This window comes from Pseudophryne corroboree, chromosome 1, assembly GCF_028390025.1.
Source record: "Pseudophryne corroboree isolate aPseCor3 chromosome 1, aPseCor3.hap2, whole genome shotgun sequence".
In the NCBI taxonomy this organism is placed as follows: Eukaryota; Metazoa; Chordata; class Amphibia; order Anura; family Myobatrachidae; genus Pseudophryne; species Pseudophryne corroboree.
Window position 1 is genome coordinate 328,461,662 of NC_086444.1, and position 17,793 is coordinate 328,479,454.

Below are 17,793 nucleotides of genomic sequence, written 5' to 3' on the forward strand. Positions count from 1 at the left end.
ACTGCTTCCGCTGTCATCCAAAGTTTTTGAACTTGTCACTGACTGAATATGAATATGATGAATGCGCTGCAGGTGACGAATAAGGGAGGATGTTCCGAGGTGGTTAACGTCCTTACCCCTACTTATTACAGCTTGACAAAGGCAACACACGGCTTGACACCTGTTGTCCGCATTTGTGTTAAAATAATTCCACACCGAAGAGGTGATTTTTTTTTGTAATTTGACCAGGCATGTCAATGGCCATATTCGTCCCACGGACAACAGGTGTCTCCCCGGGTGCCTGACTTAAACAAACCACCTCACCATCAGAATCCTCCTTGTCAATTTCCTCCCCAGCGCCAGCAACACCAGTATCCTCATCCTGGTGTACTTCAACAGTGACATCTTCAATTTGACTATCAGGAACTGGACTGCGGATGCTCCTTCCAGCACTTGCAGGGGGCGTGCAAATGGTGGAAGGCGCCACCTCTTTCCGTCCAGTGTTGGGAAGGTCAGGCATCGCAGCCGACACAATTGGACTCTCCTTGGGGATTTGTGATTTAGAAGAACGCACAGTTCTTTGCTGTGCTTTTGCCAGCTTAAGTCTTTTCATTTTTCTAGCGAGAGGATGAGTGCTTCCATCCTCATGTGAAGCTGAACCACTAGCCATGAACATAGGCCAGGGCCTCAGCCGTTCCTTGCCACTCCGTGTCGTAAATGGCATATTGGCAAGTTTACGCTTCTCCTCAGATGCTTTTAATTTTGATTTTTGGGTCATTTTACTGAACTTTTGTGTTTTGGATTTTACATGCTCTCTACTATGACATTGGGCATCGGCCTTGGCAGACGGCGTTCATGGCATTTCATCGTCTCGGCCATGACTAGTGGCAGCAGCTTCAGCACGAGGTGGAAGTGGATCTTGATCTTTCCCTATTTTACCCTCCACATTTTTGTTCTCCATTTTTTAATGTGTGGAATTATATGCCAGTATCAATAGCAATGGCCTACTACTATATATACTGCGAACAACTGAAATGCACCACAGGTATGGATGGATAGTATACTTGACGACACAGAGGTAGGTAGAGCAGTGGCCTACTGTACCGTACTGCTATATATTATATACTGGTGGTCAGCAAACTGCGCAAAACTGAAATGCACCACAGGTATGGATGGATAGTATACTTGACGACACAGAGGTAGGTAGAGCAGTGGCCTACTGTACCGTACTGCTATATATTATATACTGGTGGTCAGCAAACTTTGCAAAACTGAAATGCATTACAGGTATGGATGGATAGTATACTTGACGACACAGAGGTAGGTAGAGCAGTGGCCTTCTGTACCGTACTCCTATATATTATATACTGGTGGTCAGCAAAATTATGCACTGTACTCCTACTATATACTACAATGCAGCACAGATATGGAGCGTTTTTCAGGCAGAGAACGTATAATACTGGTGGTCACTGGTCAGCAAAACTCTGCACTGTACTCCTCCTATATAATATTGCTGGTTCCCAGGACCCCAGTCCCCACAATAAAGCAGTGTGAGCACAGATATATGCAGCACATTGAGCACAGATATGGAGCGTTTTTCAGGCAGAGAATGTATAATACTGGTGGTCACTGGTCAGCAAAACTCTGCACTGTACTCCTCCTATATAATACTGCTGGTCCCCAGTCCCCACAACAAAGCAGTGTGAGCACAGATATATGCAGCACACTGAGCACAGATATGGAGCGTTTTTTTACAGGCAGAGAACGTATACTGGTGGTCACTGGTCAGCAAAACTCTGCACTGTACTCCTCCTATAATACTGCTGGTCCCCAGAATAAAGATATTTGCAGCCCCCTGAAAGTTCTGAAACAAAGTGAGAGGACGCCAGCCACGTCCTCTTACTATCATTTCCAATGCACGAGTGAAAAATGGCGGCGACGCGCGTCTCCTTATATAGAATCCGAATCTCGCGAGAATCCGACAGCGGGATGATGACGTTCGGGCGCGCTCTGGTTAACCGAGCAATACTGGAGTATCCGAGTATGCCTCGGACCCGTGTAAAATGGGTGAAGTTCGGGGGGGGTTCGGATTCCGAGGAACCGAACCCGCTCATCACTAATATAAACAGTATCAGGCATGTTTGACTAAGTCTGTGCATCTAATGTATTCATTCTTCATATTTATTTGTCTGTAATTAGTTTTCAAACGGTCAGGGTCTTATTAACTATTCTGGATTCTGTAAGCATAAACCTTTACCAAACCCTGCTCATTAATTTATGATGCTTCTTAAACTTTCACCTACTTCTTGATCAGTTAGAGACAGTCCTATCAGTAATACAATACCACTACAATACTAGCAGTGGCCTAGACAGTGTAGCAGCGCCATAGTTGCTCACATTCTACAACTGATAGCCTGCCCACATAACTCCAGCAGTGACCAAGCATATACAGTACCAGCCTCTATTACCTATACATGTACCCCTGCTTGTATCAATCTCCAGAGTTTCAATTTATAATTCCATATATTGATCCAACATATACCAGCCTTCATTAGCTGTACATACAGGATACAAGCAGCAATGCCCATGCATATACCAATCTCCAGAGTTCCAGCATACAATTCCATAGCTGCCTTCCAATGACAACATGCCTCCTATGTCATGACACATACTGTAGCAGCATCCAGTAACCCCTAGGGGTGTATTCAATTAGGTCCATTTTTTGCCTAGGTGAAAAAACGGCACTTGTGCTATTTTTTAGGGTGAATAGGGATTTGCCTTATTCAATAGCAGGGATGTTTTTTTCACCTAGGCGAAAAATTCAGCAGGAGCAAAAAACATGGGGATCAGTGAATCCACGTGTTTTGTCATCTGCGCCAGCAAAAACGCAAGCCGTTTTTCGCCGATTTTGAGTCATTTTTCACCAATGCCTTTTTTACAAGAAAATGATGAAAAGGCATTGGCGAAAATGCCTTAAAAATGGGTGAAAACAGCCCACAATTGAATACGCAGGGGTGTGAATTCAATAGCTCCAAAATTATTGGAGATAACTGAATACCCCCTCCCCCCATACACAGTATAAATATATATCATCATAAAAATCTATCAATATATACAGTATTAGCAGCTTCCAATGTGCCCACATAGTTTAGTCTCCACTATATCATAAGCAAGGAGCTCACACTTTGCTATTATAGCAGAAATATACATAACTAACCTGTAAGCACTTTCGTTCTGCATTACCAGCATAAAAATCATTGTTTGTGAAGTGTAATGGGGATCAGTACGAAGTCCCACTGGACGGGATCCCGGCGGTCGAAATACGGACACCGGAATCCCGACCAGCACAATCCCGACAGGGGTGGCAAGCGGAACGCAGCCCCTTGCGGGCACACTAATTTATTCTCCCTCTATGGGTGTCATGAACACCCACGGAGGGAGAATATGTTGGGATTGTTCTGGTCAGGATTACGGTGTCGGTATTTCGACCACCGGGATTCCATCTGGCGGGATCTTGACTGCATCCCATATAATGCAGTGTAATAATCTACTGCTGTAGTTATGGTTGTTTCAAAACTGAAAACTAAAATACGGTTTAAGAATGAAAATACCTTTAGTACATCTTCATCCGTAGATCGGCATTCCACAGCTTCCGAGATATCTGTCACTGAGCCGCTGCTGTCTATAGCGACAGACTTAACAGGAACTGCTACGGTCTTCCCGGTGAGAATTGCAGTGTTCAGAATCTCTGCCTCCTGAAATACAAAGTCATATTTCACTTATATCTTGTTCTAGTGAAAACATTCATTTATTAAAAAAACGAGTATGACTGGAAATATAGGGGCCCATGTACAGATGGGTTTAAAACACAGGAGCGAAATGTAACAAAAAATGAGGTATTTTGCACAGGTTGCATAGAGCTTACAGCTCTGGGTAGGATATGCACCAGGGTTATGAAAGGAGAGAACAGTAATGTATGCACCTGGTTTATGACAAGAGACGTAGCTTGGCAGTGGTTGTTGTTAACGCAAAATTTACAATAACCAATTTGTATACACTATGGGGGTCATTCTGAGTTGTTCGCTCGCAAGCTGCTTTTAGCAGCTTTGCACACGCTAAGCCGCCGTCTACTGGGAGTGAATCTTAGCTTATCAAAATTGCAAACGAAAGATTTGCAATATTGCGAAAAGACTTCTCTGTGCAATTTCTGAGTAGCTCGAGACTTACTCTGCCAGTGCGATCAGTTCAGTGCTTGTCGTTCCTGGTTTGACGTCACAAACACACCCAGCGTTCGCCCAGACACTCCTCCGTTTCTCCAGCCACTCCCGTGTTTTTCCCAGAAACGGTAGCGTTTTTTCACACACACCCATAAAACGGCCAGTTTCCGCCCAGAAACACCTACTTCCTGTCAATCACATTACGATCACCAGAACGAAGAAAAAACCTCGTAATGCCGTGAGTAAAATACCTAACTGCACAGCAAATTTACTTGGCGCAGTCGCACTGCGGACATTGCGCATGCGCATTAGCGACTAATCGCTCCGTTGCGAGAAAAAAATAACGAGCGAACAACTCGGAATGACCCCCTATAATCCTTTAATAAACATTGTATGCATTAGTCTCTCTGTGTTTGGGCAGTGTTAGTACTCAACACTAATTTGTATTTACCAGGGGGGTCATTCCGAGTTGATCGCTCGATAGCAGTTTTTAGCAGTCGTGCAAACGCTAAGCCGCCGCCCTCTGGGAGTGTATCTTAGCTTAGCAGAAGTGAGAATAAAAGGATCGCAGAGCAACTACAAAAAAAATTGTGCCGTTTTAGAGTAGCTCCAGACCTACTCCTTGCTTGAGATCACTTCAGACTGTTCAGTTCCGGATTTGACGTCACAAACACGCCCCGCGTTCGGCCAGCCACGCCTGCGTTTTTCCTGGCATGCCTGCATTTTTACGAAACACTCCCTGAAAACGGTCAGTTGACACCCAGAAACGCCCACTTCATGTCAATCACTCTGCGTCAGCAGTGCGACTGAAAAGCTTCGCTAGACCTTGTGTGAAACTACTTCGGCCGTTGTGAAAGTACGTCACGCGTGCACATTGCGCCGCATACGCATGCGCATAAGTGCCGATTTTTTGCTTTATCGCTGCGCTGCGAACATTTTCTGCTAGCGATCAACTCGGAATGACCCCCCATGTGAAATACAATATAACAACGCAAATACAAATAAAAGTACTAATAAAGTTCGATTAAATATAAATTCCTGTGCCCCTCCCGTCCATCCCCCCACTTTAAAAAATCAACCCAAAATTTGCTTTTGTACTGTGTGGACCAATTGCAAATATGAAATAAATAAAGCATCTATTGCTGCAGCCGAGTAATAATATCAGTGGGAAGGATGAAGACACACACAGAGGTAGTTGCTGATCCTCAACATCATTAGTGATTATTTTGCACCAGAGGTCAAGCACCCGCAAGTTATACGCCCCCTGATGGTCAAATATGGCTCTGTTGTGGTTTGTATTATATACAGTACATACTGTATGAGTGAACACACCCTTCCTGGGCTTGGCCAGTGCTTGCATTAACCCTCTGTCATTTGTCCTGCCTCTCTAAGTGGAAGGAGAAGCGAGTGCTAAATGCTTTCAAATCGACATATGGATGGATGTGTAAGAATTTTTGTACCTATGAAAAAATAAAAGGGAGGATGAGTTCTGTTATCTGTTTCATGACAGACTAATGGATTTAAGGATGTTTTTCTTTATGACACACTGTATTACATTTCCCTTGTTTTCAGTAAAAAGAAAGTTCCTCATTCACAAGGCTACCGCGAGATATATGAGTCCCAAATGTCTCAGAATATATCCAGTCTATCATTGAAACTCTCAGTTGTTCCATCTGTATCACTAAATCATATAAGGTTTTTCCTGTGCAGATGCGGATGATAAGAGGTGACCTTTCTTTTTCCAATATACAGCAGTGAGACAACTTGTCGTTGCCAGGATATTATTAATCAAGCAAATTGCCTTAGACTTGGTTATTGTGTATCTTTATAAAAAATATAATTGCATTGGCTGCACCTGAATATTTCACACATTCCTGAGCAGCTACACTCAACTATTTTCCCAGCTACACTCAACAATTTTTCCACTATTTTGCAGGAAAGACCAAAATGAGTAGTATAGATGGCCCACATAAAGTGATCGTAAAAATGTGATATGGTACCAAAAATTAACATGATAAAATATAGACACATTTTTTGGGAGCTCTGTATCATAGATGTATTGCAGATCTGTTGTTGGGACAGCAGCTCTGGAAGGAGGCTGTCCTAGCAAAGACCTTGACACTACATTGCCTTTTCTGACCTTTATGTGTATGGGTAGCAGTGTCATTCAGCGATAAAGCTATGGATGAGGAGGGAGGCTGCTTCGATAGTGTAAGCTCCTGTTAAATAGCCCTGATACCTAAAGTCATACGGAAACAGGTTCCGCATTACTTCATTAAAAAATATGGATGATGCATGCAAATCTCCAACATTATGCATTGGCTTTCCAGTAAATGCTTCCTAAGCCTGTATATGGCAATGCTTTATGAGCCATGGACATTTTCTGTACTTTGCAAGCCAGTGTGTGTGTGTGTGTGTGTGTATATATATATATATATATATATATATATATATATAGAGAGAGAGAGAGAGAGAGAGAGAGAGAGCAGAAAACAGGCAGTGGCACTTCGGGCAGCGGCATGGCTGTAATAGGTGCACATGGGGGGTGCACACTGCACACCTTCCACCCATTTTTTTTTATATCTCGCTGGAGTCCCCCGCCGGCTTCAGCATCTATCCACAAATCTCTGGGTAAATGGCGCGGAGGCCATTTTCCTGGAGTTTTGCGCATGTGCAGTAAAGAAATCTCTGGGAAAATGGGCGCTGCATCATTTTCCTGAAGATTTGCACATGTGCAATAGAGTCTGTGCTCCCTAGTGCTCAGACGCTATTGTGCTGCTGAGCACCGTATGCAGAGGAGGGGCATAGACAAAGGAGGTTGCAGGCGCACCTCCTCCTCTGTTAAAACGCCCCTGACTCTGAGTTTTAAAAAAAATACTTGTATTAGCGTGTCACAAAAAGTCCATATTTCAGGACACGTAAACCCTTTGTCAAGGCCCGAAATGTTGGAATTTGTGTGACACGCTAATACAAGTGTTTTACATAAAACTCCAAGTGCCGCTGCATGTTTACTGCTCTATACCAATTACCACAGAGGGCACCGAAGTGCATTTTCTAGTGTCAGTGGAGTGCCAGGCTTTTTCTTTAGTTTTGTACATGTGCAGCACTTGCACCCATAGATGTGAAACCATTTTGGGAGGATTGCCACAGTACATGTAAGTTTAGTCCAGTATACAGTAGGTATGGAAAAGCAGACCAACCACATTCCCTATGAAATGTGCTCTATTTTTACTTTAATGTATGTATAAGGTATATCTTTGGAGGTGTATCTTTGCACTTTCCATAGACCTGCTTGGTGCATGTTTCCAAGTTCATGATAATGGTGGACGTAGCTATTGCAAAAAGATGTACAGTACGTACAGCTGCAAAAACTAACTTGGTAAATAAAAATTGTACAGTGCAGTTTACCATAGATTCTATTTTTTTGTATCATTTTCACTTTATGAATTACGAGTTAACACTTGCTGTGTTTTCATTATTTATAAAGACCACTTTCGGCCAGCATGGATCATTCGTAATGTGCCAAATGATATTAAACATTTTAGTGCAATTGTAAACGTTTTCCTGACTATATCTACACACAGTGCACAATATGTAACAGATAATTTTTACTGCATAATTATTCTAAGCTACACTTTTGTTGTATGAAGCATATGGGCAATAACATTGTTCGATATGCAAGGAAAGCACAGCATGGCAATGTAGAACTCATTTATGTTTTGGGCTTCCTGACTTGTAATTGCTGAGCACAGGAAAGGTGATAATATCACCTTCACCTCCATTCAGATACATCAGACACTTCTGACATTTCTAGCTGCAAGGAACAGAAATGTGTTCAGAAGTAACATGGAATCTTGTCAAGCTTTTTGTGTTTGTTGACCTGCATACCAAGCAAGGTGGCATCTACAGTAGTTTTCCTTAGATCTGCCATAAAGCATTAACATCCATTGTACCCAATGGCAACTGTTCTATTTCAGGCAGAAACCGGTGTTCTTACAAAGGGCTCATATTACATCAATGCAGGAGATATGATTATCTGTGCCAGAAGCTGATTGCTCTTTCAGTGGTTGTATTGTGCTTTCTACAGCAGTGGACGTATAATAGCGGAAGCGGTCTCAAGTACAGTACATGACTTGAAGATGGTAGATGGCTGAGACAACAAAACGTACAGTAATTAATTAAAAACAAATAACATTCCTTTTGCAAGTATCTATTGGAAGTTATCTGTTTTGATGGTAATCAAATGACTTAAATAAATATTGTATACATTGTGATTTACCATACAACAGACAAAAATGCAGGGCAATTGGTAGACCAAAAAGGCAAATTCTGCATAGTAAAAGAAAAAATTGTGCCACTTCTAAACTGTAATTTAGATTTGATACCCTTTACATATAAACTACAGTATGTACTATCACCTGCTATTCAAGTTATTCAGTTCAACCTACCATATTCTAGGAAGATCTCTTGAATTCAGCTACAGTATTTGTAGATTTATTGGGTAATATGAGGTTATATTCAATTATCCGCATTAACCTTAATTCAGCTTAATGCAGCCGGAAACAAGTAGTTTCCTTTTTAAATAGCCAAGCAAATTGAGTTGAGGTCATTATCTGTAGGACTGAATGCAGCTTTTGTCCTGCAGCCTCTGAGCAGGTAAAAAGTTTCTGAAAATCCCCATTGGAAGGTACAAATGTTGGGTCTCTGTTCAGAACCCCTGGATATCCCCCCCCCCCCCCCAACATTTTTTATGCCTTCCCTATTGGAAGATAAGAATGTTGGGTATATGTTCAGAATCCATGGGAACCCCTGGGTACCCCCCCCCCCTTCCATGATGATTAATTAGGCATTTAGGAGTTTTTAATTAGCTTTATATAGCCTATAATAATAACATATCATTTTGGGGGTAATATTCTGCAAAGTGCAGAGTTATGGGTTAAAAGATGTAAAAGATGTGGGGCAGGTATATGGGGTGTTGTATGGATGGGATAGGTGTTTTTAACCTTGCAGGTGGGAGTAACAGGTGTGTATTTTTATAAATTGTTATGAGTGACTTCATATTGCACAAAACTCAATTTCTGCACATCAAATAAAACAAAGCATTTATTTGCTTGAAAATGTTAGTTTTCTATTATATTTTAACTTTTATAAAAATTAAAAAATACAAAAATCAGCCATTCGAAACATGTTAAAAAAAACGGAAATATTTTTTGGGGATACCAGCTGATTTCCCAATTTCCCCCCCACAATTAACATAGCAATTAGTAGCCAAAATCATGGAGAATCAGGAATGCACTTAGAAGCGTTAATCAGACTTACCATTTATTACTATTTATTTATTATTTATTACCAGTTATTTATATAGCGCACACATATTCCATAGCGCTTTTCAGAGAATATTTTGCCCATTAGCATCAGTCCCTGCCCCAGTGGAGCTTACAATCTATATTCCCTATCGCATGTACACACAGACACATTCACAGGTTAATTTAGTTGGGAGCCAATTAATCTACCAGTATATTTTTGGATTGTGAGAGGAAACCGGAGAACCCGGAGGAAACCCATGCAAGTACAGGGAGAATATACAAACTCTGCACAGCTAGGGCCATGATGGGATTTGAACCCATGACCTCATTGCTGTGAGGCAGTAATGCTAACCATTACACCATCCGTACTGCCCTACCATGTGATAGGCATGTTAATTGAAACCGCAGTAAAAAAATAAAAAAAATGTTACAGTGGCTAATTGAACATGCCCCTCGGTGTCTATTTAAATATCTGTGAAATGTTCTTTATAAGCGATAAAAGACATTCTCACAGTTTTGGACTAGTAAAATAGTGGGAAACAGCAAGAAAATCTAAGAATCCCTGTGTGGTCTCCCAGTTTTCATTTAAGTTCACTTCCCCATACACAAGCAATTGGCTAGCAATTCAATATATGAAAGCATAGCACCATCTCAAGATGGAGCTATGCTGTACTCACCCATCCATGATCCTGGTCAAAAGTGCTAATGCGTGTTTTCTGTTTCACAAGTGTGTAGTACCAAATGAAATTGAGGCATTGATTGGACATGTGTGCCCTTATTGACTCATGCATGCCCAGTGTTGAGACAAGTGTCTCAGTTAAGTGCATATAACTGTATGCAGAATCTCCTGCCCGAGCATTGGCTCTATTAACACACAGTCCAGGATTAGCAAAAAAAGCCCCACCAAAGGTTTTACAGAAGTTTGCGGGAGGGTGAGGATACTGCAATGCATCAGAAGACCACAAAAGATAAGTATTTCTTTTTGAATCACATAAAAAAATTGTAAAGTTAGGAAGACATCTGGAAAGTACCACTCCTGTACCTATAGTAAAACCTCTTATAAATAGAGCGCTATGTATAGAGTACAATACATGATGGGCTCTATTGCATGCCTCCCAACTCTTGGTGGGACAGTCTCAATTTCGGAGGACTGTCCCACCAGCCTGTAATCATAATGATTGCACTGATTTGCTGGAGGTTGGAAGGTGCTGAACTGCTACACATTGTGGTATGCGTTCAGTTTGCCCGTCTGCCGGTAAATCATACCTAATCCCACATTGTGGAGGCAGGTGCTTGCAAAGCATGAGGCATACAAATGGCATTTTTTCAGAAAAAAGCATACTGTAGACATGGGCATGCCTACCCAAGGCTTACACTTGCCACCAGATTTTTGCGACCTTCCACCAACCGACTTTAAAGAACTGTGATTATGCGAGTTATATTATATCACCATAAATAGGTTATGATGAGTTATGATGATACACTATCTCCATTCATTCCTTCATTTTTGCTTTTCACAGGCTACAGCTGACCTCATTTTATTTCTAAGACATTGCAAGCAACATGGCGAGAGTAGCTGGAAATGTGCTCACTCCAAGAGTTACTCAAGCCAGTTTACATTTACAGGTCATTGCTCCATTTGGTTTGCCTTGTTACACTTTTAGAGCAAGAAACCTCAGGCAAATAGCTTTGAAATAAGCCATACGGCATTTTTATAAATGGGAAGTCCAATTTTACCTGGAGTTGCTATGGCTACCCTCTGGCGTTATCATTAAAATAGCTGCCAAGCCTCAAGGCATCAAGGCACAAGCATTGCTGAAAGATAAGTGACCACAAAGTATCATAAAGGATTCTTCACTTATAACACACACAGATCTATGTGTACATAAACAGCACAGATTCTCTAAATCTATCATTTACATGTGATAAACATTTTGCTATAGGCTACATTAAGACAGAATTATTTCCGTGCAAAATTTAAAACAAGTGTCATGATGAGCACTGGGATCACACATAGGGGCCGATTTAGGCCTGATTGCTAGGCTGCGTTATCTCACAGCCTGCGATCAGATCCAAACTGCGCATGCGTATGCACCGCAATGCGCAGGCACGATGATCTGCAGCAACGGGGATCACTGGTCAGCGACGGGATGGTGCGAAACTTCCGAACGCACCGGCGAATGCAAGATTGACAGGGAGAGGGTGTTTGTGGGTGGCAACTGACCGTCTTAAAGGAGTGTCTGGGAAAATGCAGGAGGGACCAGGCGTTTGGAGGGAGGGTGGCTGACGTCAGCTCTGGCCCCGATCATCGCAGCGGCTAAGAAAGTCATGGACCGAGCAGAAACTGCACAAACTTACGTTTGTGCAGTTCTGCTACACATGCAGTTGCACACCTGCACACACTCCATACCCTCCCCCTGTAGGCAGCAACTACCTGATCTCACGGATGCAAAAAACGCACCCTACCTATAAGGTCTGAATTACCCCCATAGACACATTGGTGGCAGTGGAGGGGGAATACAATGATTTGGCTTAAGGATAGTGCTGGATTTCCAACTAGGCACGTGAGGCAGGTGCTTAGGGGTGCCACTGGCTGGGGGTGGCAACCCTGCTTCAGAGTTTTCCAGTGCCCCAACTCAGCCGCAGCTATTTGGATACAAAAAAGACTACAATGCTCAAGGTGCAATGGGGGGGGGGGTCTCAGGAGCAGGCACATGTGCAGTGCAGGAGCCTGGAAAATTAGTTTTGCGTCAGGGAGAATCTCAGGATTTCATATGTGCAATATTTTAATAAACCTGGTTAAGTAACAGGGTTATGTATAGTTTCAGGCATCTGCTGGTGTGTGCCTATATAACTCCCAGAGCAGCATACTAGTGCCATCTTAGGCCCATGTGCAGACTACCACTGAGCTCAGAGTGAACACAACAGTGTATTTCTAGTGCAGTATATCAGCACAGAGATCGATAAGTGTACAATGGCTGAGTAGTTATGTCTGTAAGAACAATAGATTTTGGTGCAGATCCAAGCCCTGATGATGTAGAAAGGTCCATGAGCACTACTGGTTTGAGTGTGGAGCAACATGTATACTCTATTGTCAGGGGCATCTCTAGAGAGGAGGGGACCCGTGTGCAGACTCCGTGTGTGGGCCCCCTCCTCTCCCGTAGCCGTCGCACCGATGCTAGCGCTCTGAGCGCTGTAGACTCTGGCCGCCACGCCATTTTTTCGAAGTCCTGCGCATGCGCTGTAGACTCTGGCACTGTGCCAGAGTCTCTATTGGTCAGTGCGCTAGCAGCGGCGCAACAGCTACAGGAGAGGAGGGGGCCCACACACGGTCAGCGATGGACTACGGAAAGGTAAGTATAGGAGAAATGGGTGCAGGGTGTGTGGTGTGGGCCCCCCCAGGACTCAGGGGCCCATGTGCACCGCACACACTGCACCCATTATAGAAATGCCAATGTCTATAGTACATTGGAAATAGAAAAAAACAAGTGGACAGCACTACAGGCAGTGTACCAAGATGACAATCTCAAGAGGAGATTTAAGTTGTGTAATGTGTAATACCAAACTGAATGATTCAGCAGTATGAGTGATTGTTTAGGCGAATTGATATCTATCGCTCAGCAACTGATATCTGTGGAGTGCAAGTACTGTAAATGATAAGGAGTATCCTACAGCAATTTTACAGAATTAATGCATAAGTTTGACTTACTAGTTGTGGTGTTGGAGGCAAACACAGCAAAATTCACCATAGACACTAAGTAAAGGTACTACAGTTTCAAGAACGTGTGCCATGTTATTCAAATGCTGAGACTACTGCACTGCATACATAAAGTGAACAATTCAAAACAATTCAAGCTCAAGTACTAAAATTGTGACAGGTTTCATCACAGAGCAATTGACTGCAATTCAATCCAAAAAACAGGCTTTATGTACCAGAAATGGGAACAATTCTTATAGCTAACAGAGAGGACACAGAGTCCAGTTCACTAATAGAAAGTGCATTGTGAGAAACAGAAATTGGACCATCATAGCTACAGGCACAAGGTGTCAGCAATTGTATGTCCTTGATATACAGCACTGTTACGCAATGATGACAAGTAAGTCACAGTCACTAGAAGATTTGGTCACCATGGATAAGACAGTGTTCAGAAGCTACTGTACAGAACAGAAAGGTCATATGAATGTCCATGACCAATGCAGATTACAGATTACAAGAGAAAAATCAAACAGGGCACAGACTCTGGAGATCTGATAATGGAGAGAATCTTAACAGAGAAGTGGAACAGTTCTTAAGAAAATATGGAATAGAGCATACATTAACCATTGCCTATGCTCCTGTGCAAAATGGTGTAAGTGAATGAGCAAACTGTACACTAGTGTAGAGAGAAAAATGCATGCTAAAGGATGCAGGTATAGACAAGCAGTTTTGGGTGGAAACCGTGTCCACAGCAGTCTACCTCAAGAACCATTCTCTTACAATTGCTCTAAAGCATGGGTCTTCAACATATGGCCCTCCAGCTTCTGTGGAACTACACATCCCAGCATGCCCTGCCTTAGTTTTAGCATGTCTTAATAGCAAAACTGTAGCAGGGCATGCTGGGATGTGTAGTTCCACAGCAGCTGGAGGGCCACAGGTCAAAACATGGTCAAAAAGAAAAACCCAGTGTAAAGCATCTCAAAGTATTTGGAAGTATTGCTTATATCCATCTATCAAAAGAAAAAGAAATGCAAACTGGATTCAAAATATGTAAAGTGCATCACGCTTGGCTATTGCCATGAATGCAAAACCTACAGATTGTGGAATACAAATAACAAAAATCTGGTTTAGAGATGTTATGTTCAATGAAATAGCACAAGTTGAAGAAAAGTTGGAAGCTGATATGCAGGGCAAGTATATGTCTCTGGGCATACCAGTTGATGAAGCTATATCTGAGTCAGAGGCTATCAGCATGGAAGTTTAACCACAGACAAGGTATTCTGTAAGATCAAATATCGGTAAACCACCTAAGAAATATGATGTGGAATTTGCAAACATCGCAGTCACTAAGATTCAAGACACCCAGACAATAAAAATGCAGTCTGATTGTTATGAATGGAAATCCAAGATAGGCAAAAAGATATTTGCAAGAATTAAAAACCACAAGTGTGAAAAGCATCAAGAATTGTGATAGTGACAGCAGTCCCATGTTCATAAATCGAAAGACTGTTGATATGGCCTATGCTGCCAGTAAAAGAACTATTTCTAATGTGTCTTCCAAGAAGGCCAAGCTAAAGTCAAGTGATATGTTGATGCATTTTCATGTGTTTAACCCAATTTGTTTTACAGGTTACTGCAGAAAAACTGAAATTAAAAGTTTGTGTAACATGTAGAAGTTTGTAGTGAGGGGAGAGGTGTTGAAAGTGGAGCTAGCTTCTGTGCATACTCCAATCTTCCTGTTCTCAAGCGAAACTTCATGCCCTATTCCAAGATGTAAAGGACATTTAACCCTGCGGCGCTAATACCTGCACAGAGAAGAAAACTTTGGAAAGCCTGATTTCTGATGCAGCCAATGTAGCTGGAGGCAGGCTTGGACTGCCTGGGGGCCCATCTCCTTGTCTAAGGATCAGGTTCCAGACTGTGCACTTGAATTATACATCATACATATGTTACCTTATACTGTACTATGGTGTATTTTCTACAATGCATTGCTGTTATTAATCTGTTATTAATCTGGTACATTATCATGGATGCAGCAGATTAATTTACTGCATATATTTATGAAGGGGCAGAGACGTTGCATTCTCTAACGGTTAGTCACACCAATGACGTGGCAGGCCACACCCCCTCTGTGGACTGGCCACACCCCTAAACATGGGCCCCTACCATTGCATTCCCCCGGTGGGCCCTACATGCCCCAGTCCGACACTGGCTGGAGGTGTGTCTAACCTCCCAAACTGAGATAATCTTTAAAAAAGTGCTACACCTGGCGCTTCAGGAAGGCACAATACACATGACAAAAATACAAAATATATGTTTTATTAAAAATCAAATATAAAAATACAAATAGTACTCCCGGGAGCTAATTAGTCACAAATGGTGTCCACAGTAGAGCATTTCTTGTAACATTAATTGCAATGTATATCCAATGTTACTGTAGTATCACGCAGTCTCAATAATTCTAAGTGTCCAATACAGGACAATGGCAGAATATATAGTCCTTTTAATAATTCTTAATAGACTCACATGTATGGATTATTAGGATACTCAGCTCCTTACTTATGATAAATCCACAGTGATGTGTAAATAGAGACTCCGTACCTGTATCACTGTATGGTGGAGGTCTAGTAACTTGACACTTAGCCAAGTCTTAGCAGGAGATGACCCCAGATCACAATGTCCCTTGCGGGTGTGTGAGGATGGTCGCTGATGCTAGATGTAGCGTACTGGGAAATTCAGATGTACCTTGCTGTAAAGTCTGTGAGTGTTGTCCCCATTGTCACAATACCGGCCGACCACCTGGAAGCAGATAATGTGTAGCCGTGGATCTAGTCGCTGCAGCATATCCAGATGTGGTGGGCGCCCATCGACTCCACCTGGTCACCAGAGGAAACAGATGACTGATGAAGGATCCTGTGGGCCAGGTAATGCTGCTGTGTCAAGTGCAGCCAGCACTACTCTATGACTGGTTAATTAACAGCAGAGACAGTGTGCTGGATCGTAACTGTCAGATGCACAGTGCCAAATGGTGATGTTAGCTGGTATGCTGATAGTAAGCCAGAATATGCAGTGTGGCATCCAATTCCTCCCAGGAGAACAGGCAATCAGTTCAACATGTTTCACCACTCTATGGCTGGCTTTTTCAAGAAAGAAAGAATCTACAGCTACACACTATCTGCTTCCCGATGGCCGGCCGGTATTGTGACAACGGGGAAAACGCTCACAGACTTTACAGCAAGGTACATCTGAATTCCCCAGTACACTACATCTAGCGTCAGCGACCATCCTCATACACCCGCAAGGGACATTGTGATCTGGGGTCATCCATGCTGTGATCTTGCTAAGTGTCAAGTTCTTAGACCTCCACCGTACAGTGGTTACAGGTACGGAGTCTCTATTTACACACAGGACATAACTGTGGATTTATCATAAGTAAGGATCTAAGTATCCTAATGATATGTACATGTGAGTCTATTAAGAATTATTAAAAGGACTATATAATCTGCCATTGTCCTGTATTGGACACTTAGAATTATTGAGACTGCGTGATACTTCAGTAACATTAGATATACATTGCAATTAATGTTACAAGAAATGCTCTATGCTATTATTGTGTACACCAATTGTGACTAATTAGCTCCCGGGAGTACTATTTGTATTTTTATATGTGATTTTTAATAAAGCATATATTTTTAATTTTTGTCATGTGGATTGTGCCTTCCTGAAGCGCCAGGTGTAGCACTTTTTTAAAGATGACCTATTCCAAGATGGCCACCAAGATTTCAACTGAGTATGTGTAGAGAACATGCCTAGAAACAGTTGAATTTATGCTTAAGTCCAAGTCTACATGCAGTTGCATGAATAAGGCCTCTCTGAATTTCTACATGACAATGCTCTATTACAGCCCAGTTGTGACTCTTCAATCATAAGTGAAGTACTAGTATATGTGCATGACTCTGCATCAGCCCAAGTATATCAAGAAATAATCGATTTTAGCTGTATTGCACCTTTAAATAAATGCAATGCTGTACCAACTAGATCAGGCATGTCAAAACTGCGGCCCTCCAGCTGTTGAGAAACTACACATTCCAGCATGCCCTGACACAGCTTTAGCATTCTCTGACAGCAAAACTGTGTCAGGGCATGCTGGGATATGTAGTTTCACAACAGCTGGAGGGCCGCAGTTTGGACATGCCTGAACAAGATGATCTTTAGCCCTAAACATTTACCTTTGTTGTACAAATTCAGTTCCTGAAACACAACCATATATTACATTCCGAAACTCCAATTCCATTTTTGAAATATTGAATTAAATGTAGACCCATCTTAAATACATTCATTGTTAATAATACCACAGCTGACAATTATTTTCTAGACATAGAAGGAAAGCAAAGTACAGCCTTAATAAAAGAAGCTTAATGGAAAAAATAAATGTAAAGTTGTATGTAAAACATATAAATGAAACTACATTAACATATTTCACAACTATAACATCTGCTATACATTTTAGAATCCAATAAAGCCATACTTGGGCTCTTAGACTAGCAAAAGAAAAAAAAGATGACAATAACGTCTTTGAACTTGTGCTGCTTAC

At 42.0% G+C, this 17,793-nt stretch overlaps 1 protein-coding gene across 3 annotated transcripts in view; it reads right to left on the reverse strand.

Moving 5' to 3' along the window:
* LOC135068640 (transmembrane protein 132D-like) overlaps positions 1 to 17,793 on the reverse strand; it is a 1,425,735-nt gene that overhangs the window by 312,447 nt on the left and 1,095,495 nt on the right. For all 3 annotated transcript variants that reach the window (XM_063964609.1, XM_063964610.1, XM_063964611.1), the window contains one exon: positions 3,591 to 3,734. In XM_063964609.1, coding sequence (XP_063820679.1) covers positions 3,591 to 3,734 — 144 coding nt within the window. The remainder of the gene's footprint in view (positions 1 to 3,590; positions 3,735 to 17,793) is intronic.